This window comes from Felis catus, chromosome D3, assembly GCF_018350175.1.
Source record: "Felis catus isolate Fca126 chromosome D3, F.catus_Fca126_mat1.0, whole genome shotgun sequence".
Classification (NCBI taxonomy): domain Eukaryota; kingdom Metazoa; phylum Chordata; class Mammalia; order Carnivora; family Felidae; genus Felis; species Felis catus.
The window spans coordinates 45,716,308-45,740,604 of NC_058379.1; the positions used below are offsets into that span (position 1 = coordinate 45,716,308).

At 48.5% G+C, this 24,297-nt stretch overlaps 1 protein-coding gene across 3 annotated transcripts in view; it reads left to right on the forward strand.

The window, feature by feature from the left end:
- Positions 1-6,014: 6,014 nt before the first annotated feature.
- The window catches only part of CABLES1 (Cdk5 and Abl enzyme substrate 1), a 114,190-nt gene continuing 95,907 nt past the window's right edge, over positions 6,015-24,297 (forward strand). The window contains exon 1 of one of the 3 annotated variants that reach the window (XM_045041777.1): positions 6,015-7,137. In XM_045041777.1, the coding sequence (XP_044897712.1) occupies positions 6,281-7,137 (857 nt within the window). In that variant the 5' untranslated portion in view covers positions 6,015-6,280. The remainder of the gene's footprint in view (positions 7,138-24,297) is intronic. The other 2 variants (XM_045041776.1, XM_023241812.2) reach the window with 2 other exon arrangements.

Consider the following 24,297-nt stretch of genomic DNA (forward strand, 5'->3'; position numbering starts at 1 on the left):
GGTCTTATGTGGACCTAGGCCTAGGTGTGGACAATGTCAGGGACTGCCGGTACCAAGCACTGAGGGAAGGGCAGGACCTCAGGCAGGACAAGGAGACTTGGAAGTTGGCCCTATGTCAAGAAGTGGCAGGAACACAGTCTCCCCTGGGCATCTCTTGTGTAGGGAGAGGAGGAGGTCTTAGGTGGGTGGTGGTAGGGGCAAAGGTTGAAACAGCCTCAGTTCCAGGAGGTTTGCTGGGGGTTAGTCGAACCCTGTGCATACAGCCCTTTCTTTTAAGTACTTTGATGTATTTTTGGTGACAATATGGATGTGGCTTTCTCTGCCATTAGTTTGAGGGCTCCAGGACAGGATCGTAGCCTGTTCTCCTTGGCACTCACAGAACCTAACCCAGAACCTAGCAGGGGATTGCCATTTAGGAAATACTGGAAGGAGGACTATGAGCAAGTCACAATTTGTAAGCTGCTATCTATGGCTCTATGTTACTGACTTCAATTCTTCATTAAATATCCCTGAGCTTCTAGTCAAGTCTCTCTCTCTCCCTCTTTTAAGTATGCTTCACGCCCAGCACAGAGCCCCACGTGGGACTTGAACACCCTGATATCAAGACCCGAGCTGAGCTCAAGAGTCAGACACCCAACTGACTGAACCACCCAGGTGCCCCTAGTCAAGTCTTATTTAAGTGTTGCATCTGGTCTCAGATGTCTTGGAGAAATTAAGGAAGGAAATTAAAGTATCTATGTCAAATTGTCAAGAGGAAAACAATGATACCCCCATCTCCCTGCCTTTCTCTTTGGCCAACAGAAATGATCAGAAGTCCCCATGGGGAAGGTAAATTTCAGGGAGAAGAGCTGGGGCACTGAGAACGACCTCTTGGGCATTCTCCATTTCTAGTCTTGGCGATCTAACTTTGATTTGATGGAGGCCAGCAGCAGGTTTCTCACTGGCACCATACCATGCCTGTATTTTAGATCTACTAGTCTGGGTGGGAGTTCTAGCAGTGGGCAGTGGTGGCACTTTTATGGAACATGCAGTAAAACAATCTGATCTGAACTGGAGCCCGCATCTGACGTTTCTCATGGTCCTGCAGGCCTGGCAGGATTAGTGAAAACTGCAAAAACCTAGAGGCTAAAATATCCCGGCCTTTGTTGTGTGTACCTTCTATATTTTGCATTTTTCTAATAATAGCTACCTACTTAAGATACTCTGTTAGTTGCATAATTTATATTATCACTAATCCTCACAGCTCTGCAGGGTAAAATATTACTAAACCTACCTTTACAGATGAAGCAACCAATGCAAAAGGTTTGTAATTTTCCTAAGCTGGAGCCCCCAGAGATCACACGTTTGTAAGAACCTAAGCTGGCATCAGACCCCCTTGTTATTTCCACAGCGTCAGATGGTTTTTGTTACGAGTGATATCCACTGTCATCTCTAAGCTAATTTTCAGACTTCTTGTCTGCAAAATTATTTTAAAAAATATTTTTCTAATGTTTATTTAAAAAAAAATTTTAACATTTATTCATTTTTTGAGAGACAGAGAGAGAGCACAAGCAGGGGAGGGGCAGAGAGAGTGGGGAGACACAGAATCCAAAGCAGGCTCTGCGCTGTCTGCAGGGCTCGAACCCTTGAAACGCGAGATCATGACCTGAGCCAAAGTCAGACGCTTAACCGACTGAGCCACCCAGGCACCCCAATGTTTATTTACTTTTGAGAGAGAGACAGAGCGTGACCAGGGGAGGAGCAGAGAGGGAGAGAGACACAGACTCAGAAGCAGGCTCCAGGCGCTGAGCTGTCAGCACAGGGCCCCACATGGGGCTCGAACCTATGAACTGTGAGATCATGACCTGAGCCCAAGTTGGTTGCTTGACCACTTGAGCCACCCAGGTGCCCTCTGTCAAAATTATTTTTTTTTAAGGGTTAGTGATTACCTGTAGGTTCTTTTTCTTTCCTTCAAAAATTGACTTTTGTGTGTGTCAATTAAAACTGTTGGGTGCATACAAAAAAAAAAGTTTTTAGAATGGGCACTGTAAAGGGGCAATATTAAAGTAAATGGGGGGGACCCCAAAACAAAAACCTTTAGCAGACCAATAATTACATTTCAAATTCTAGTCCTCTGTGCCCACATTCCGCGAGGAATTTGTATGCAGAACTTCCTCTTCCTAAAGTGTTCCCCTCCTTCCCTCCTTAGCATCCAGGTCAGTTGAAATCCAGGATCTTCCCTGAGGCCACCCCACAGACCTCACCTCAAATAAAAAGGTTCTTTTTCATATTTTGATAACATTCACAGTACCAGTCTGATTGCTCATTTGATCGATCACTTAATTGGAGCCTGCCTTGCATTTTTGTTTAAATGTGTTCTGAGCTTTTGCTTTCCCATATTTTTGCTATAGAATTGCACAAGGGCAAAGAGCCACCCCTTCTTTTTTTGCTTTTGTAGCAAGGAGCTTCCATGTACATAGAAGTTGCTCAGTAATATTTAAATAGTGATTAAATAGGTGAAAAATAAGTGAATTTGGAATAATTCAGGGAGTAGGTTGATTGGATTGGTATAAATAACAACTGACATTTAAAAATTTTTTTAATTTAAATTTTACTTTTTTAAAGTTTATTTATTTTGAGAGAGAGAGAGAGAGAGAGAGAGAGCTTGCATGCACACAAGTAGGGGAGGGTCAGAGAGAGAGGGAGAAAGAGAGAATCCCAAGCAGGCTCCATGCTGTCAGTGCAGAGCCCGAACAGGGCTCCATCTCACAAACCAAACCTCAAGATCATGACCTCAGCTGAAACCAAGAGTTGGGGGGCTCAATCAACTAAGCCACTCAGGAACCCCAACAACAGACATTTTAAAGGGTACTTTAAGATTCATCAAAATGTTTCATGAGCAGTCTCATTTGTATCTAAAAATAAACTGCCGAGAATATTGGGTTGGCAAGGTTAAGAGACTTGCTCTTGAAGCTCAGATCCTCTTCCTCCAAATTTTGTACTATTTTCAGTACAGTTGACTTTTAAGTACAAATACAAGATTATAAATGTGGAGATGTACTCCCCCATCATACATCCTCACCAGCAGAGGGCGCAGGACCATGTATGGGTCTTATTCTAAGACCGGTTTGTATACTGGCCCAGTATAAGAGCTGGGGGTCATTGGGCAAATTGTTTAATTTTACTGAGCCTCATCTGTAAATATTGGTAATAACACACCCCCCCCCCCAACTTGCAGAGTGCAAAAGATTAGAAATATTCTGTGACTGGCACACAGTAGGTGAACAGTAAACCATACCTCTCATGATCCCTACAAGAGGATTGAGCACAGGAACAGTGTGTAGGTTAAATAAAATATTGATTCTTGTTTGATGCTTAAATAAGTATTTGAAATTAGTTTGCATGTTTGACACTTAAAACAGGCAGAGTTATAACAAATGGACAAAGAAATGAATATTGATGAAAAAATTGATATTGCTGGCACGAATGTGAGGAAGCAGACTGGGACAAACTTTCTGGATGGGAAACCTTAAAACCTTAATACGCCATTTGCCCCCATATCTATTTAGCCTAAGAAAATATTGGACAGTAAGAAGATTTAGAAAAACACAGGAAGTCATCACCATACTCTTCCTAAAAGCAACACTGGAAACAACCTAAATGTTCAATGTAGGGTACAGTTTCTTTTTTTATTGTTAGTTTTTGAACGTCTTATTTATTTAAGTAATCTCTACATTCAACATGGGGCTGGCTTGAACTCACAACCCCAAGATCAATAGACGCTCTTCTGACTGAGCCAGCCAGGTGACCCTAGGGTACAGATTTAATAACTATAATCTCTCCATCAAATTAAACACTATTAATCATTAAAATGATTCTATAGAAGAATATTCTAAATGAAAAGATGATCTTAACACAGCAAGCAAAAATCACAAGACACAAACTGTGTGCTTTCACTTGGTTAAAAATACAGGATAGAAATAAAAAGTTCAAGTTATTTCTGTAGCAGATGAAACCATTAGTGGTGTTTTTTTATTAAAACTTCTCTTCACTGGAGCACCTGGGTGGTGATTCAGTTGGTTAAGCCCCTGACTCTTAATTTCAGCTCATGCCCAGAGTGGGGCTCTGTGCCAACAGCTTGGAGCCTGCTTGGGAGTCTCTCTCTCTCTCTCTCTCTCTCTCTCTCTCTCTCTCTCTCTCTCTCTCTCTCTCTGCCCCTCCCACACATGTGCTGTCTCTCTCTCAAAATAAATAAACTTAAAAAAAAAACCCAAGCTTCTTTACTTACCTTATTCTCTAAATGTTGTGCAATTAACATTTATCATGTTTGTAATAAAAAATAGTTCATTGGGTGTCTTTCATTTAACGCTACCTACCAGCACAACCAGGCCAGTGGTCATGCAAATTAAGTTAATGGTAATAAAGCCTCTTGGAAGTTTCAAGGTAGTTAGTTAAACAAAATAATTAAACTAATGAAATTTCACAGAGCTGGTCACCAAGCTTTGACTTAGCTGCTGTAAGGCTGCTATAAATGGATCTCACTCTCCACTGTTTCAAAAGGCCTAAAAATGGCATAAAATAAAATATGAGCAATTTTTCATGCAAAGGGCCACGGGTCTGTTTGTCCTAAGCAAATGTAACCTGAAACTCACCCATATCTCATATACTCCAGGTTGGCTGCCCATCTCTGGACAGGCTGTATTTGCTCTCCATTACTCAATTTACTTTCCTGAACTTGAAGTGGAGTGGAATTTCAATGTAGAGTTACCCATTAGTTCCAGGGCTAAATTTAAACCTTTAATTAAATTAATCCCTTGATCTTAAATGCATTGCTTCTCCCTCAGAAAAGTGTATAGAGGTGTCTTAGACATCACAGAGCTTAATAAAGTGTGACAATTGTTCCTTACCGCATAGGGAAACCGGTACACGTTTGTAGAGAGCTCCTGGTGCCCTCTGGCCTCCCACCCCCCTCAGCCAGCACAGGCATTTGTTGGGGCTGGGGCCAAGGTACAGCATTGTGTGTCTCCTCCCAGGTCCAAACTTGCTGTCCAGTCATTGAATCCTCGGGCAGGAACCCATCTTAAAAGAAGACATGGTAGATGCCAAACGAATGTTTATGAACTAAATGACAGAAAGTAACTGTGCATATTGTTCCAGTTTATATGGGATAAAAAGAGATCATAATCCACAACATTTGCAGGGTGACTAGAGGACAAGGGCGTGAGGCCTTTTTAGCTTATCTTGGTCTTCACAGAGTAAAAATTGATGTTGGCTTTTGCTAAGAAAGAGATGAAAAGTGACAGCACCATCAAGTGGGGATGTATAAATTAGCCCGTACAGAAGATGTTCACCTGTGCCTGGGCTCTGTATGCACCCAGGGGTGCGCAATTATCTCAGGGGCCTGCGAATGAATGAGACATAACCTTAGTCGTTAAGCGACAGCTTTAAGGTGGGACTGACCACGTAAGGGGTTGTGAACCTACTCGTGTAACTATTAATAAGGACCTACTTCTCAGGGCCCAACGGCAGCGCGGGGTCCAGTTAACAAGCTCGTGGGCCAGATCTCAGCTTCCCTCCGAGTAACTGTCCTGCAGACCCATAACTCTCCCGGGACCACATCCTCAAGCCGGGACTCCAGGGTTCTGCTTGCACCCCCGCCCGCGATTCCCGATTCCTTGTGCGGACGCGGCGGCAAAACGTGCTCGCCTCCCTTAACTGGCGCCCGCGCACCCCGGGAGCCAAGAACTCCCCGCTGGAAGCTCGGAGTACCTGGACCCGCCGCAGATAACCCCCGCCCCGTCACCCGCTCGGCTTTCTCTTCCTCCTCCTCCTCTGGCCCCTCGCCTCCCGCCGCCTGCCTCCGCGGCCGCCGCCTGCGGCTTTGTTTTCTTCCCAGGTTTCATTCCCCACACGTGATACTGTGTTATTGCAAAGAGCGCTTCGGAGCGCGAGCGCAGGGCGCGCGCACCTATAAATACGGACACCGGGTCTGGGAAGCCGAAGACCGCAAGGGTGGGGAGGGCCTGGGACTTGGCGATCAGCGACCAGCCAGCCAGCAAGGAAGCAAGCGACCGAGCGAGCGAGCTACACAGCCGCGCGCGTGGGCCCGGGCGGCGGCGTCCCCGGCCGCAGCACCAAGGGGCGAGCATGGCCCGCCCGCGGGGGGGCCGGGCCGCCGCGCACGCCGCCTGCGCCCCGCGCCCTGCCCAGCCCGGGTCACCGGCGCTCGCGCTCGCTGCTTAGCACTCGGGCGCCGCTCGCTTCTCCGGGCATCGCGGAAATACCGCCGCAGACGGACACAATGGCGGCGACTGCCGCCACCACGGCCGCCACCGCCGGCACGGCCGCCTGCAGCAGCAACAGCAGCAGCACCGGCACCGACGCCGCGGGCACCAGCAGATTGCAGCAGCCGCCTCAGCAGCCCCAGCCCGCGGCCGCCCCGCCGGCCCAACCACCGCCGCCCGAGCCCCCCAGGAAGCCGCGCATGGACCCGCGGCGCCGCCAGGCTGCCCTCTCCTTCCTCACCAACATCTCGCTAGACGGACGGCCGCCGCTGCAAGACGAGGAGTGGGGCGGAGGCGAGGAGAGTGGCGCGGCCAAGCCCGGCGCCGGCAGCGCCTGCGGCGCGAGGACTCGGCTCAGCCTGCTCGCCGCCGCCGAGCGGGGCGGCTGCAACGCGCTCGCTGCAGCGGGCACGGCGGCGGCGGTAGCAGCTGGATGGGGCCCCTGCCTCCCGCAGCCTTCGCCGCTGCCGCCGCTGGCCCCCGGCGGCCACGCTCCGGGGTCCGGTCCCGGGGCGGCACGGGGCTTCGTGAGCTCTCTGGGCGCTGGCCGGGCGTCGGGGGAGCAGCTACAGCCGCCCCGGTCTGCGCCTTTCGCCTCCTGTGCTTCGCCGCAGCTGCCCGACGGGCCCGGGGACGGCGGGCAGGAGGAGTTGGAGGAGGACGATGCCTTTTCCAGTGTGCAGGTGCCGACGGCCGCCTTCTTGGCCTCCGGGACCCCCGGGAGTGGGAGCGGCAGTCGAGGTCGCCTCAACTCGTTCACTCAGGGAATCCTGCCCATCGCCTTCTCCAGGCAGACCTCGCAGAACTACTGCTCCCTGGAGCAGCCGGGCCAGGGGGCCAGCACCAGCGCCTTGGAACAGCTGCAGAGGTCCCGGTGAGTATCCAGGATGCGACGCGCGCCTCGCCCCCGCGTCCCTCCCAGCCGGCTCTTGGCCGCGGAACACGGATCGCTCCCACCTTCTCGCGCCCTGCCGGAACCCTGAGCTTCTGGCCCAAATTCCAAACCACGAGGGCCCGTAAAGAGAGAGGGGCCCCAGGGACTTGTGTTCACAGGTGTGTGCATGAGCCCGGCACTCAGAGCAGAAGCATCACGCTCACGCTGTGAGTCCGGAGTTGGGAGTTGCGGGAGTCCATTAAAAAGCCGCACCCAAACCTCCCATTGTAAGGAGATCACCAACTTTCAGAAACCGGGTTCAGACCCAGAGGCGCTCTCTCCCCACGCCAGGCAAGACTTGGCGGGGCGCAAAGGTTCAGCTGGTGGCTGAGTGGCGCGTGTAAGCCTGAACTTCTTGCAGACTCGCGGTGAATCCCTCCTGAGAAAAGTTCCTGCTTGTGCTCATAGTAGTCCGGTGTCCCGGGAAACCTTGGGGTTTTCCTTTTGCTTTCCTAAGAAATGGAAAATTCTTGCATTTCCTTGCAATGGGCCTTGGAGGTTGGACACAGAGAGGAAATAGGGCTTGATGATTTTTTTTTTCCATTCCAAGATGAATTTGCTAGAGTTAGTTAGAAGCTTGTTATATTTGCCAGCTTATGTCATCTGCTGGTTTTAGGCATCTTAGCAAAAATATGAAATGTTGGACGTTTGCTTATTGTGAAGGAAATAGCTGGAGTTTGTCACCATATGTTCAAGGGACAGGTGGGAGTTAGGTCTGTGTCAGCAGTAAGGCCGGAGTTTGGAAAAGAATCTGAGTGGGGAGCAGTGGAGAAATGCAGGCCTCTTTCCTTCCAGGGAGGGAGTATTCTCCCTTGTTAGTTTAATAAGGCCTCCTGTGAAGTCAGTTATAGCTTGGGCTCTACCTTGGGTCAGTTATTTTAACCTCCTGGGGCCTCAGTTTTCCCCTTCCTAAATGGAAACATTTTGCAGGCCTCAAGATGAGAAGGGAGAACCTTTTCTGTTACAGTCTCTCTCCTGTACTGCTCTTGGGAAAGCTCAGGCTTTTGCTGGCCTAAGTTAAGAAGGTGGCCTACTGGAAAACTTAACTTCCTCCCCCAACAGGCAAATGGGGAAAAACAAGCCAGTCTCATCCAGAAATTTGCCTGAGTCTCCTTCTTCCCAAATGGGTGAAATCATGACCCTGTCTGGTGTGTAGCCTCACGTTGTGAGTGCACAGGGGCTGCGGGGAGGGGTGTGGAACAGAGAAGCAGCCTTGTGATTGCATGGGTGAATTAGCGATGCTGGGCACAGGTGACAGTCTGGCTCTGGCATTTCTTGTCAGAGCATGCATCTCTCCATTAGCGGGCCAGTGCACAGGAGGGGAATCCCTTCCTTTCTGGGTGAGTGGTGCGTACTCAGCAGTTTCTGGGCAGCTTGGTGTTACCGCTTGACATCACACTCTGGCTCATAATGACTCTATAGTTTGAGCGTAAGCCCAGCCAGGCCTGAGGGTCATGACAGGAATTGTAATAAACATACATGTTATTCTAAGCCAGTATGCAAGGCTGGCCTGTGTCTCATGTTAGACAGATGTGTTCCTGTGCTAAAAGCAGCTGGAGATCAGATTACCTCACACTTTGTCTCCAAGAATCTCATTTCAGGGGATATGGAGGATCTTCTGTCTTAGCATTTCTTTTTTGTTTAAGATTTTATTTTTAAGTACTCTGTACATCCAACATGGGGCTCGGACTTAGAACCCCAAGATTGAGAGTCGCACGCTCCACCAGCTGAGCCAGCCAGGCGCCCCTGTGTTAGTATTTCTGATCCAAAGAATAGCCAGAATTTAATTTCCAGTCCCATAAATATGAACCCCTTGGTTGTTTTATTGATCCCCCTACTCCCCAGCACATGCTTTAAGTAAGATGAGTCAGTATAAGATGCTTCCTGATAATCCCATTCATCTTCCTACTTAGGAGTTATCCATATCTGGCAACCTGATAGAGGCATTTTTTTTTTTTTATTACAGCTGTCAACAGTAACAGCTTGAAATGTCATGTACAGAGAGGAGGTAAATGGGTGAAACAGGGATTTAAGAAAGGCCTTAAAAAGCCTAGCTTGGCTATAGCTGTTGCAGTGGTCATGAACTTCAAATATTCTAGGATGCTTTGTTTCTTACACCATCCTGCTTTTGAGAATTTTGTCAGAAGCATGCTGTTTTTTTTTTGTTGTTGTTGTTTTTAATTTTTTTTTAACGTTTATTTATTTTTGAGACAGAGAAAAACAGAGCATGAACGGGGGAGGGGCAGAGAGAGAGGGAGACACAGACTCGGAAGCAGGCTCCAGGCTCTGAGCCATCAGCCCAGAGCCCGATGCGGGGCTCGAACTCACGGACCGCGAGATCGTGACCCAGGCTGAAGTCGAACGCTTAACCGACTGAGCCACCCAGGCGCCCCAGAAGCATGCTGTTTTTATGACCACTAAAGAGTACTTTCACCTGCCTAGACAGTGTGATGTAGAGTACAAACTCATTTGAATTGGGCCCAAGACCAACTTAGAAGAATGCTATTGGCTTTCCCTGCTGTGCCTCCCTTTAAGAAACTATGCTAGCCAGGGTAGTTCTAGATCCTACTTCACGGATGTTCTCTTGGGATATCCTTTTCAAATCAAATTATACTTGCCTTGGATGTGTCTCTTACTATTTAAGGAATTCCATAGAGCCTTGCTACTCAAAAGTTGGGCTCTGGGACCTGCAGATTTACCAGAGCTCTTAGAAATGCAAACTCTCAGGGGGGCCTGGGTGGGCTCAGTCGGTTGAGCCTCATGATTTCACAGCTCAGGTCATGATCTCACGGTTCCTGAGTTCAAGCCCTGCACTGGGCTTGCTGCTGTCCTTGTAGAGCCCCGCTTCGTATCTTCTGTCCGTCCCCTGCCACCCCCCCCCACTTCTGCACTCTCTCAAAAATAAATCTTTAAAAAAGAAATGCAAACTCTCAGGTCCCACTCCAGATTACAGGATCCCCAGATGATTCATATACATGTGAAAGTTTGGAAAGCATTGCCGTAGTTAATCTGAAATCATCTGCCTTTTATAATCAACTTGAGATATATTGGGTTTGTTATGAATATATAAAAATCAGAATTTCTCAGTCTGAAATCGTGAAATGCTTTCTTTTTTGTTATTTCTGTCTGGACACTTGTATAACCAATCACAGTAATTGCTTGGACTTCCAAACTTTGAAATACGACTCGGGGAAAATTCCTCAGCCCAGGCCTAGGCACCATTTCTGGTTGCCTAGGTTGAAGCTTCACAGCCACCCCATGTGTAGATTGACAGACCTAGTTTAGTCCCGATACGAGCCCGGATCTTTTGACATCCAAGCCTGGCGTCTTTTCCTCTGCCACTCAACTGTATCATTATGCTTTGCATGTGGTAGGCCCAAGAAGAATTTTGGAGCTATTGAGTGCAAATGTTTGGGATACAGCAGGCTAGTCATACTGATGTGATTCTGTACTCTTTAGTCTCCCCTCCCCTGCCATTTGAACTTTGAGCCCCCAGCTTCTGCTCACATCTCCATTAGAGCACCTAGGAAACCCAGTCCTGTAGGCCTGGGTATCTTCCCAGCCTGGTGGGCAGGGCTCCTCCCCTGGGAAGCCAACACACTGGGGGTTGCTCTCTGGCTAGGTGTCAGAGGTGGGAAGCCAAAAAGATGCCTTCTAGCTTGACACCCTGTCGTGCGCTCTGCTTAGGCAGTGCCAGCCGCACAGGGAAAGTGTTAGTAGGTGGAAAGGAGTGTAAATTTATAAGGTGTGTTTTAAGGCTTACTTACACTTTAAAAATTTCATCTCTGGCAGCAGCTGGCGGCAGTCCTGGGTTACTCCACTTCCTTGAGCTTCTGAATGGCAGACAGCCGCCCAGAAGCAAAGTCAAGCCCAGGTGAACCAGTGTGTGCCATCAGGACTGATTGAGGACCCTGCAAGTTGACCAGGGAATTAATTTTAAAAAGCATGAGGGTTTTGCTTCTTAGAGCACCTGCGTTAGCATTATGCCTTATGGATGGAGAGTTAGTTCGTACATGGAAAGAGGGCGTAGGGTGCAAAAGAATTCCCAAGTCTTGGGTTCAAATCATGATGCCACTGCATGACCCTGGGCAAGTTAATCAGCCTTTCTGGTTCTGTTTCCTCTAGAGAGCCTTGGCCTGTGTCTTGGGCTTTGTCAAGTGTGAATTGGGCTTATATAATTGAGGGCTGACTCTGCGTGGGCATGCCCCAAATGCTTTATATCCGGGCTTCTCAAATGTAAATGTCTTTAGAATTCCCTAGGACCTTGGAAAAAGCAAAGATTTTGATCCTGCAGGTCTGGGAGGGCCTCAATTCTGCACAGCTGTGTGGGATACTAATGGGTAGCCTTTTAAAAAGGAAGGCTTGGCTGGGTACTAGGATTGTTCCAATTGTAAGATTGAGGAAGTGAGGTCTCAGAGATGTTAAGTAACAGTGCTCAAGGTCACTCAGCTTGTTGGGGCAGAGCTCACACTGCTTTGGAACTTCTAAGTACTCCTCCCTCTGTATTGCCCCTATTGGGGTGAATGTCCGGGTTCTGTATCTGTGACCCCTGTCTTCACTGAAAAGAAAGATGTGGGCTAACTAGGTGATCGACCACCAGAGTAAGAGAAAGGAGATGGACGTTTTCCCCCAGGCTTTGTCGCTTCCTTGCTTTGTGATTTCAGGCAAGTTCCCACTCCATTTTCCTGCTGTAAGCCACCTGACCTGACTGGATTTTAGAAACCTGTGAAGGACTTTGATCTCCTCCAGCAGTAGGCAAACCCAGGTTACTGTTAAGCCATCTTTCTGGCACCATGAGTGACAGAGGCCAAAGCTGCAGTCCCAGGCTGGCCAGGCCCTGGTCAGGACGCTTCCCCAAGACGCGGCGGAGGCCATGCCCTGCTGTGGACTGAGGTCAGTGGCCCGAGGCGCACCTGCTGCCCTCCCCCTTGCACTCACAAAGCCTGTAATGTGGGTGAACGCAGAAGGGGAAATAAATCCGAAGCCTGCTCCCCCCTGGCGTGTGCCCAGAAAGGGCAGCTAGTTCAGGTGTGACCTTTTGCCCTTTGGAAAGGGGGTGGGGAAGCCTCAGCATGGCTCTGTACCATGTCCCCACACCTGTCCTGGGGAGCCTCGCCTGCATGGACTTTTTCCCATGGGAAGGAGAGCTGTTAAGGTGGGGAGAGGGGTGTAGGGCAGGTGGCCTTTAAAGCACACTGGGAGGGAAAGATAGTTGAGGCCAGGTGAGGTGACATGTTGTGGATCAGGAATGCCAATCGGCACTTGGCAAACCTGGATGCTGGGCCAGCCCCTGTCATGCCCGGTGACCCTGGACAAGTCACTTTACACCCTTGGCCTCAGTTTCCTTATGGATTTAAAGGGCTGGGTTAGGTGAGCTGCCGTTCTTCCTGGTCTAGGGCTCTGGGTGGCTCAGTCCTGGGCCTGCTGCCGAGGCTGGGGCGTGTTTAGCTTGGGATGTGTAGATAACCTAACCTTAGCATTGGATGTAGAAGTGGCATTGAGTTGGTTTCACGTGGCTCCGGTTGGCAGAACACGTAGTGAGGAACGACGGAATGAATGGGTTTCCCCTGGTGTAAGGGAGAACTTTACGAAACACCTTCAGCTATGTTTCCTCTGGCAGTGAAGGTGTCATAACTGGAATGGCCATTTTAGGAAGCCATCCAAGCTGGAAACCACTCCCCCATGAGTTGGTCAGTCCCCAACCAACACCACCCCATTGAGGAAGTGAACTGGAGTTACCACCTCCCTTGCTCACGGGCCTACGGGTTTACAAAGCACTTTGTGGACATCGATTCCAGGCCCCTGACACCATGGAGGGGCAGGAATCCAAGGTCACAGAGTGGGCAAAGGGTGACCTTAGGTGCTTTGTTATCTGTCAGGTATGTAGTAGAGGGAATACTGCCTGTGTCATTCATTCAACAGTGAACATGATGACTATCGATTATGAGCTGTTGGTGTGCTAGTCATGAGAGATACAGACAAAAAAGGTGGTCCCTGTCTGTCGGGAGACATGAATCACAGAAACAGGCCAATTTTTCCACTGATGAGGGCTTGGTTAGAGGTGCACTTGTTTGAGCCCCTACCAAGGCAGGAGCATTAAATGCCCTCCCCTGTGGGACCTGGCTCAGGGCCCTGACACAATATTTTTATTTACCAAACACGTCCCAGGCACTACATGAGGATTAAGCAAGTTCATATTTATAACTGCCCTGAGATGACAGCACTACCGGATTACACTCATTCTTTTTTTTTTTTTTTTTAAGTTTATTTATTTATTTATTTTGAGAGAGACAGTGTGAGTGGGGGAGGGGCAGAGAAAGAGGGAGACTCTCAGGCTCCACACTGTCAGCACAGAGCCCATACTGGGCCCAAACTCACAGAACTGTGAGATGGTGACCTGAGCCGAAATCAAGAGTTGGATGCTTAACCGACAGAGCTACCCAGGTGCCCCTGCGTCACCCCCGTTCTGAACCAGAGGTTGAATTACTTGCCCACGGTCCCGGAGCCCATACACGGGGGCCGGGTTCAAACGCAGGCAGTCCGGCTCCGGAGTCCATGCCCTCACCCGCTTGCTCCACTCTGTGCTGTGGTTTGAGTCAGGCTTGTAAATGCTTGTTCAGTTGGCTCCAGCTGAACTGGGCAGAAGGTGGCCTAAGTGACCCAAGGGCATTTGCTAACCCTGTGGTTTCCTTATTTAGGTTTCTGCCTTTCTGTCATTCAGGGAGGACCTCTGTGGGTGAGGGCCCAGAGGACGGTCCAAGGTGGACAAGGATTCCTGGGACTCCAGTAATCCAGCCTTGCCCAGTGCCTGCCCTGCTTCCAGAACTCTCTTCAGCCACATCTAGATCCTTCTCACTTTTCTTGCTGCTTTTTATGCATCTCGTGCTTTACGAAGTGCCTTCCGTAGTTTACAGGATAGGAGTGGCACAGGAGCGTGAGCCTGGCACTCCTAGAATTGTTTGTGGCCCTGGCCCTGCCCCTTACCTTGTCATGAGGCTCTCATCCATGAAATGGGAGTAATCCTACCTCCTTTCTGGGTGTGTTTCCTTTGTTTGGACCCTCTGAATCTTCTCCCTCTGTACCCTTTCCCCTAACTCAGGGGTCGGTTGACTGTGGCCCACGGGCTGTTTATAAATAACGTTTTCTGGGAAACAGCCACACCCGTTCATTTCTGTATTGTCTTTGGCTGCCCTTGTGCTCCGCGAACAGAATTGAGTAGTTATGGTGGAGACCACATGGTCCACAAAGCCTAAACTATTTATTCTCTGAGTCCTCACAGAAGTGTGCAACCCCCCGCCCCAGCCGCACTCTGTACCGCCGAGGTGTGCACTGGCCCCCTGTCCCTCCCTGCCTGCCCTCACTGTCTCTGCCTTTGGAGCCTCCTGGCTCCTGTTTGGACCTACTCCTTCTCCCCCTGGCTGATAGAGGGAACTTTCTGAAACCCACATCTGACCTTGTCAGTTTTGAATTCTGTATATTTCACGTGTGGCCACCTCTGACAACCACCGCACCCCCCCACCCTGAATGCCACCCTTACCCCCCCACCCCACGCCACCCTCCATTTCCATGCTGTGCTGGCTTTCCACGGGGCCCGCAGGGTCAGGTACTCACACACTTCTCCATGGGAAGGGTCCCGGCTCTACTCCCATCGGATGCCCCTTTCCTTTCTGACCTGTCACCCAGCAGAGCCCTCACGTTTGGCACTGAGCACACTCTCCTAGAAGCATAGACTTTCTCCTTTCCCTGTGGGTTTTTGCATACCTGCCAGGCCCCTCCTTCGTTGCCGGCCCCTTAAGGGCTTGCTGGTGATGACCTAGGGCTGGCTCTCAGCAAAATGGAGCAGCTGCCTCTGTACAGCAACCACAGAACCAAACAAAACCCACATTCCGAGCCTGTTAGTAGGGAAATTTGGCAAAACCTCTTAAAACGTTGTCCTCAAAGTCCCCCTGATAATCCTGGTAACCCCCTCCAACCTTTTAGGTCTTGTATTTTCATGCACTGGTCACAGTCTCCCTACCACCTCCTTCCTCAATCTTACAATAAGGAACCTCCCCACTTGAGTGTTTCTGTCCCCGTCGTGGGGGTGAGACAGGTCATCTAAGTTGTAGCCCCATCCCACCCACTGCATCCATGTCTGCCTCTCCCCTTCCCCGGGGAGGGGAGGAACACTTATGGAGTTCTGAGTGCCTCTCAACGACCTGTGTGCTTTACATGCATTGTTTTGTTTCATTTATTCATCAATCCTGAGGAACAGGGATTCTATCCATTTTAGAGCTATGGAGGCTGAGGTTTGGAGGGGTTAAGGAAACTTGCCTAAGGCCTAACTGGGATCTAGAGCTGGGATTTGAACTCCGGTTTCTCTGGATTCTAAGCTGGTTTCTGCTAGACCTGGTGTGTGATAGTTGGCTCCTACGGACATGGCAGAAACAACCAACTGGGGAATCTGAGGTGGTTGATAGTCTGAAATCAGTCCTAATAGGAGTATTTACACTGTGGGAATCAGTCAGCTTTATGATTCAGGGAATCAGGGATTCTTTTTTTTTCCAGAGAGCTGGTTTATCCGCACATGTACCAAGGCCACACTACATATCTTCTGGTTCCATTCTCCCTTTGGGAGTGCTGTACAAAATGTCACCATCAGGGGAAAGAGTGTTGAAAACCAGAGGTTTTTATAAGAATCAGTTATTTGACATAATTTTGTGAATTTCCCCAAGGGTGACCACCACTTACTTTTCATCTCAAAAAAAAAAAAAGTTTCAGCCTACATGCAATTTAAAAAGCAAGCTTTTCACAGACAACCACGGGGCTCAAACACACTGTTTAATATTATGGGTGGGAATCACAAAAGTATTAGCTATTATTCTCTTTTACAAACTATGTGATATTATATTTTTATTTTTGTTTGATTTATATGTTCTTGGAGGCTTTTAAAAAACAGTCGGAGTTTCCTTGTGTTTTTTTTCCCTCTTTTTTGTTTGTGTTAGCATTTTGGATAATTGCACGCTAGTTTATATTTAACAGGGTTATCATTAACGTAGTTTGGAGTTTATTGCTGCACGCTTAGTTACAAAGACAAAAGCTTGTAAAGCGGAACATGCAAGTGCTAGAAGTTTAGGACTTGGAATATTGTGATAAAATGTGTATGCATGAAAGGGCCGGTCTTGTGCTTGATTTAAAGGCCAGCGTGTACTTATGCCTAAGTTCAATTCCATGGCAGATAACAAACCGTTCAAGAAGAAAATACTAAAATCCTGAGAATACCAAAGATTTATATATGCATAGCACATTGATTTTTTTTTTTTAATTTTAAAGCATTTTACTCATTAACCCAATGATTTATGAGAACAAAATGTCTACTTTGTCTTAGGAAGAGAAGAATGTCAGTAGCTGGAGGACAAGTAAAGTCTATAGTTCTGCTTAAGGACAAACATTGGCGTGTTAGGGGACAAATGGTTGATCTGATGTGGAAACGTAGTTCTCAGTAAGTATTACATTTAATGAGTTGAATCAAGTTTGCTATTGGAGGGGGAATAGTGAAGAAGGAAGATAAGATTACAGATGTCCAAAGTAATGTGTGGGTACTTGAGGGACTCGATTTCTCCATCACAAGACAAAACATCTGATGATGGAAGCTCTGCATGCTTGTTTGGGGCTTTACAGTGTGCAGAATATTTTCATATAATTTCATGAAGTCATTTCAAAAAGGCAGTGTGGTAGCCATTTTATAGATTAGCAAATCAAGACCATGAAGAACATGAACTGTGTATATGGCAGAGCAGGAATTTTGTATTCAGTGTGTTAAACTACGAAAAAAATTCTGTGCCACGGTTTTGGCTAGCCAGCGCCTCTCAGCAGGCGTGGATGCTGATTTTCACGTGATAACCTCTGGGGCGGGCCAAAGAAGCCTGGTTGTGGAAAATTTCCCCAGTAACAACATCTTGCTCCAAATAAGTTTGTTGCCTGTTCCTGCTTCTCACCGCTCACTGCTTGGCTTACTTCTCAGCAAATTGGGTGAACAGATTCAAGACTGGAAAGACCAGCTTTGGAGTCAGACAGCTCTCTCATTTAATCCCTCTGAACCTCAGTGTCCTCCTCTGTAGAAGGGGGATAAGAATTCCTGCCTTTTTGGGGTACTTGCAAGCACTGAAATGAGAATGTACCATGAAGCACCTTGCAGAGTTTTGACCCTTGGTGGCTTGATCAGTAAAATAGTAGCTGTCAATTCCACTCACAATTGCCTAGTGCCTTATGTGGTCTGTCGAGAAGCAGTTGAGACACCTGACAAGGTCTGCTAAGATCATCCGGAGTGGAGGTGTTTGCTTTGGTGGAGCTTACGCTATGGTACACTGAACAGATAATTTGCTGCAGTCTTAGCTTCGTAAATAGTAGTAAAGTAAAATCAGAGCAGTGAAGGAAAATAATACCCCTTCCATTAGGCACTGCATTTCGCCTCTATTTACACTGGAGTCTTGACAATTTCCGTTGCCAAAATAAAGGTCTCAGGGACAGAGAATCAAGGAGGGCTGAATTCACGTGTTCAGCATTGTCCGCTTGGAACAGCAAAGTGGTGAGGTTAAGGGCAACAGCTGGTCTGGCCCACACGCAGGCATGTGGAAGATGCTGCCCCAGGGCACACGTGGAGGACTGCTACCTCCACAGACAATTCTAGAAGGTGTACCTTTGCTCTCTTCCCTTGAAGATGCTATAGCCCTCACGATCTCTCATTTTTAGAGAGTTCATTTACTTTTTTACACATGCAGAATTTTAGGAAGAGTATTAGGGGGTTCATGGAGGCTTAGAAATTTCTCCCTGTGGGGAGGGAATCTCAGTGATGAAGCTGGTTTAGGGGTCCCAGAGGAAGATGGGGGTCTGAATGCGGAAGCAGTGCCAGGGCCTCTGACCATCACAGACATGAGACCCTAGCTTGTCATCGTAGTGACATGGATTCAGGGCACGGCCCCAGTCTCAGCTTTACCTATAATCTCTGAAGTCCCTTGGGTCACCCACCTGTGCAGCTCTTGAGGTGTGGAGTGGGTTGAATAGTGTCCCCTAACATTCATGTCCTCTTGGAGCCTCAGAAGGTGACCTTATTTGGAAATAGAATCTTTGCAGCTGTAATGAGTTAAGATAAGGCCCTCCTGGAGTAGGGTAGGTCCTAAAGCCAGTGACCGGTGTCCTCAAAAGGCTGAGTGAACACATGAGAGACAGAGAGACCCAGGGAAGATGGAGACAGAGATATAAGCCAGAGAATTGCCAGCAAGCACTGGAAGCGGGGGGAAAAAGCAAGGAAGGGCTATTCCTTAGAGCTTCCAGGGGAACCCAACCTGGGAACACCAGATTTTGGACATCTAGTTTCCCGAACTGTGAGAGATTAAATTTCTGTGTTTTGAAGGTGCCTAGTTTGTGCTAATTTGTTATGGCAGCCCTAGGAAATGGGCATGGTGGGGTCTCAGAGTTAGACTTGGATTTGGCTCTCTGTCCGTATGGACCAGCCTTCTCTCCCTGGCTGTGGGAAAGGACCCAAGTCCCAAAGCACAGCCTGAAGGTAATGTCTGTGGGTGGCTGGGGCTCTGTGGGATTTATTTGGCGGTGGGGGGAAACCTCAACTCTGTGGTGAGCAGTTGTGTTTTTGTTCAGTTCTTTGGCCATAAACCATTTGTTCTCAAATGTGGTCCCTGGACCAGGAGCCCAAGCATCACCTAGGAACTTAGAAATACAGTTTCCCAGGCCACACCTCAGCCATTCTGAATCAGTTCTGGAGGTGGGGCCCAGCAGTCTATCTCTGAAGGCCGCTGAAGTGCATCTGGGGCCCATGCAAGGTCTGGGAACAACGCCGTAGACAAAGTTCTGTGTGTCTCGAGCTCTGTTGTACCTCCTGGAAGATGTAAACAGTGTCTGGTGTTAGGTGAAGCATTTTTATTTTGCTTCATCGCATTTATCCTGGTGCAAATCAGTGGAAGCTCTCTCCTGATGTGGGGCTCTGCCGAAAGTCCAGATAATTCGGGTTTGAGGCTCCGCACAACTGCCATAGGCCCATCCCTCCTTTTCTGTACCTTCCCTTCCATCCATCTGGTGAACTTCTAGACGCGGCTCTGAGGGGTACCTTTCACACTAACTTTCCCTGCCTCTTCTCTCTGGTGATAGTATCTCTTCTCTTTTTTATGTGTCCTAAAGCATTTCCTATTGACCTCTATTTGAAGGTGTTAGCTGTTTGTCCAAGTATTCCAACAGGTTTGTTGAAAGCATTCTGCCCTGTGCCAAGGCCTGGGGATACTGTGGGGCACCAGCGAGCTGGGGGTCCCTGCCATCAGAGATCAGTCTTAGTCTCTAGTGTGGGAGGTGGGCAAAGAAGGAGCAACCATAAAAAACTACATAAAGCAAATTCTGAAGAATGCTGTGGAGGGAATCACTGAGGTCTGTAAGCATCTCGTAAACATAGTGGCCAAGAAAGATTTTTCTAAGATGAGAAAGCAGTTAGCCACTTAGGGTGGGACATGGGTTTCAGGCACTGGGGTCAATGTGTCCTAGGGCCCTGAGATGGAAACATGGTATGTTTAAGGAAGAAAAAGGCCAGGGTAGTTGGACCTTGGTGAATGGGGGGCCAGAGGGAGCTGAGGCCCCACAACTGGGCAGGGCCACAGTCAGCAAAGCCTCATAGAACATGGTGGGGCGTTCCCCCTGTCTTAAAACCGCAGTTAGAAGCGGTTGGAGAGTTACATAGGGGAGCCGTGCTCCCTGGCTTATGTTTTAAGGGCCCACTGATGGCTGTGTGGCAAACGGCTCGAAGGCATGGAGGACAGGCATGGATGTGGGCAGAAATCTGTGAGCCTCCTGCTTCCAGGTGAGTATCCTGCCAAGAGACATGGTGGCCTGGCCTAGGGTGGAGATGGTGAGGGGGTGACGGGCTGCAAATCGAACAGAATTGACAGAAATTGTAGGTGACTTGGTGGTCCCCATCGTCACGGGGCTTACATCCAGTTGGAGACAGACTTGGATAATCACCCAGCAAGTGTAAGATGGCTGCTCTAGTGTGTTTTGCAGTGGGGAGGTCCTCGGTTCTGTTGGAGGTGGGCATAAGTGCCATGGTGGGTCCAACCCAGGTGTGGTGGGGAAGGCTGGCTTCCAGGGGTTTCCACTGAACTAAGGTCCAAAGGGTGAGCAGGTGTCGGGCGGGTAGTTAATGGGGCCGGGAGGACTGGGGCAGTCCACAGGACCAGCCTCAGAGCCCTGGAGGAAGCAGACAAAGGCCCGTGACTAGAGCACAGAGAATGAGGAGAGCAGGTGAACTCAGGGCTGCACCGAGGATGTTGATTGTCATCATAAGACTGGTTGGGAAGCCACCAGAGGATTTCCATCCGGGTGGAATCAGAATGAGACCTCTGTTTGGAAATGATTGTTCCATTGCAGCATGGAAGAGGATGAGATGCGGGGAGCTGTAGGTGGGAGGGAGGAAACCAGGGTCCACCACCGTGGTCCAGGAAGGAAATGGCTTGGATGAGCCTGGTGGTGATGGGAGTGGGGGGAAGTGGGTGGGTTCCACAGGGATTTAGGGCTTGCAATGCGGCGGAATGGTCTTGGAGATGGATTGGCCGTGGAGGGTGGCAGAGACCAGAGACCGGGGCATCCAGGACACCCCCAGGTTTCTAGTGTGTGGACTGACAGGATGGTAGTGCTATCCCTGGTATAGGGAGGGGGGCACGGGCATGATCCAATGCCAAGGGGTTAAAGAAACACTAGCTTGAAGAAAAATTACAGACCTGAAAACCCGCTTCTCACTGTCTCCATCGCCCACCCCACCCCACCCCACCAAGCTTATGCTTTTACCCTGCATACATTTTCCTTTTTCTCTCAAAGGGGAGAATGATATTTCTGCTTAGACAGACACGATCTCAAGTTAATGCTCATTTCCAAGTTTTTTGGCCTAAAAATTCTAATAATTACCTTTTAAGGTGAATGTTGAGCATCTCAATTAAAAAAAAAAACCCCAGGGGTGCCTGGGTGGCGCAGTCGGTTAAGCATCCGACTTTTGCCAGGTCACGATCTCGCGGTCCGTGAGTTCGAGCCCCGCGTCGGGCTCTGGGCTGATGGCTCAGAGCCTGGAGCCTGTTTCCGATTCTGTGTCTCCCTCTCTCTCTGCCCCTCCCCCGTTCATGCTCTGTCTCCCTCTGTCCCAAAAATAAAAAAAAATAAATAAATAAACGTTAAAAAAAAACCCCATAAATCAGTTTTTATTCATTTAATTTCAGTTAAAGACATACAATTTCTTTTTTAAAGAAAACAAAAATCTCCTTGAGATCGTAAGATTTTTCAAACAGTTCCTAATTCCGCTTGCACATAGTTGCAGTTAATTACCAGGTGCTGAAGTCTGGGTGATCTGGAACGTGGAGGGTAAAGATACGATCTCCACGAGAAAAAGATGTGCTTGCGAATCTGCACAATGGTCGGCTGCAGGAACTAGACAAGGACGCAGTGTCGGGGTGATTTCATACTTGCTCGGTGATTCTCAGTACGACCGGGATGCCAGCCACAGTCGCATCTTTTTCTGGTTTTATCGGTGATTTCTCATAATCACGGCATGCTTACTGAACACTGGCATTCTGAGCGATGGAGCCATACGGAAACCGCTTCACATCCCAGATCTGCCACTTCCTGGGTGCGACCTTAAGCAGATTCCGTAATCCCTGTGGAACTCAGCTCTCATCTCTAAAGAGGGGGAAATAGCATTTAATATCAGATACCTCATGCCATGGCTGCCGAGATGAAACCAGATGATTTCTGTAGAGCACTTAGCACAGGGCCTGGCACATAGTGAGTTCTCAGTAAAAATCTGACGTGATTATCACAGCCCATGTACCCTGCTGGTTCTCTGCAGATTTTGTAGGGACTGACGTCACCCTGCAAGTGAGGGAACTGAACTCTAGGGAGTTTACTTTTCCCGCCAAGTCACGTAGAGCTGGGCCGAGCAGGGATCCCGTCTAACGCGTAAGACCATACTTCTGCCACTGTGCTTTATTGCCTTTGACACGTGCATCGTTTTATCCAAACAAGTTTTGTGACCTTCCCGAGCAAAAGGGGTTTTGTTTGAGGATCCAGGTGGTGTTTTTTGGCGCTTGTACTATTCCAACACTTGTCACTGTCTAAGAATATACGCTGGTGTTTGGTGTCGTTTACCTGTTGAGCCCATACTTGAGTATGGATGTGTCCATGGGGAGCAGCTATGTGTAAAGAGAGGGACTAAATCGGGTTTTTTTATTCGGCCCTGTTTGCTGCAAATGCAATGCTGCAGTTGAGGCCAGGCTGATTGGAAGAGATGGGAAGGATATGTTTCAATCCAGTTGCCCAGGCTGGATACACCCTCTCTGCAAGCTGTATTTCTCAGAGCTGGAAAGAATTTAGCCTGTAGAGCCTATTAAGAGGTGTGACATTCGTTATGTGTGACTCTAGTTCTTTTGGAGCCAGGAAAATAAAAGTCAAGGCTGGAATATAAGGAAATGGATAAGATACGTGCAGGCTGGTGAAATCTGGGCTAAAAATATATATATTTACACGGGAGTTTAGCTTTGATTTTATATTGTCACAAATTGTTACCAGATGCCTGCATTTCAGACTACCGAGCTGATCCGAGAGTGTGAGTTGGAAAACAAATCACTTTGCCATTTGGAATGCTGATTGATATTTTAGAAGTTTCTTTTTTGTTTTCAAAGGGAAAATAATGCATATTCCAGGCCTAGCAAACAGAACTTTTATAAATGGCAATTAACAGAAGATCCCCGAGGGAGGAGGTCTCCTGTTTCTTTTTATAACCCTGGCAAAAGCAGTTGAGGTGACATTTTATTAACATTGGCATCTCCCACTTGCACTGGGAGCTGGCTCAGCCCTGTGTAACCATGCCCAGAGCTAGTAGTTTCGTTTCCATTTTCCTTCAAGCTCAGGTCAAAAGAGAAGCCCAAGAACACTTCTGTCTGGGATAGCCGGCTTCGTGTGGTCTCCCTGTGGCAGGACCCCGGCTCATGGGATGGCTTGTCCATTTCCCCCTATGGTTTCAAAAACGTGGCCTTTGGTCTTGAGTCTTCCTTCGGTTTGGACTCAACAGTGTTCCCTTCCCCTACAGGCCGTTTTTCTTGCTGGCATTTGAATGACTCATAAAATGAGTTTTGAGTGGCCTGACGCCTCTGCTGTGTTCCCCGAATGCTTTCTAAAAGGTGCTGCTGTGTGAGAGTATGTGCCGATTTTCCCGTTTGAGTTGTTGCAAAGTCGCCTGGATGGCTGGGAGAGCGGAGTCTGAATTCTGGCTCTGTACCTTGGATGCTGTCAGACTTTGGTGAGAATCAGTCTGGAAACAGGAATATCAGATCTGAGCGGTTGGAGGACTGCAAGAATAGAGTGAGGTCACTCCACAGCCCCCAGATGGGCCTTGGTATTTCTTACAGGGGCCAAGCTGCAGATTTTCAGATGGACGAGAAGGGACCTTCAAGAGGCCCAGAGAACTGAGGCTGCCATGCCCTCCTGAGCTCCCTGTATGTTGGAACAAAAGGATGAGAGCCCTTGCCCTTGCTCACTGGGGCTAATGTTGGTCAAAGTCTTCTCAGCTGTGGCCAGAGACCTGGAGGGTGCCAAGACTGAGTGATGCAAGTACTTTTGCATTTCCTCTTTAGCCCATCCCAACTTTGTCCTCCTCTGTTAGCTGCATCTATTCTGAGGGAATGGATTTTCATTATAACATTTTTGGCTTATACGGTTGACCCTTGAACAACATGGGTTAAGGGCGCTGACCCCCCATGTAGTCAGAAATCTGCGTATAACTTCTGACTCCCCCAAATCCTAACTACTAATAGCCTGCTGTTGACCAGAAGCCTTCCTCATAAGCAGTCAAGAAACACAAAGTTGGTATGTGATATGTATTATATACCAAATTCTTGGGTCACTTGGGTGGCTTAGTCAGTTAAGTGGTGATTTTGGCTCAGGTCATGATCTCCCTGCCGTGAGATCGAGCCCTGTGTCCGGCTTTGCTCTGTGTGGAGCCTGCTTGGAATTCTCTCTGCCTCTCCTCCATGCACATGCACATGAGTGCTCTTTCTCTCTCTTAAAACAAATAAACAT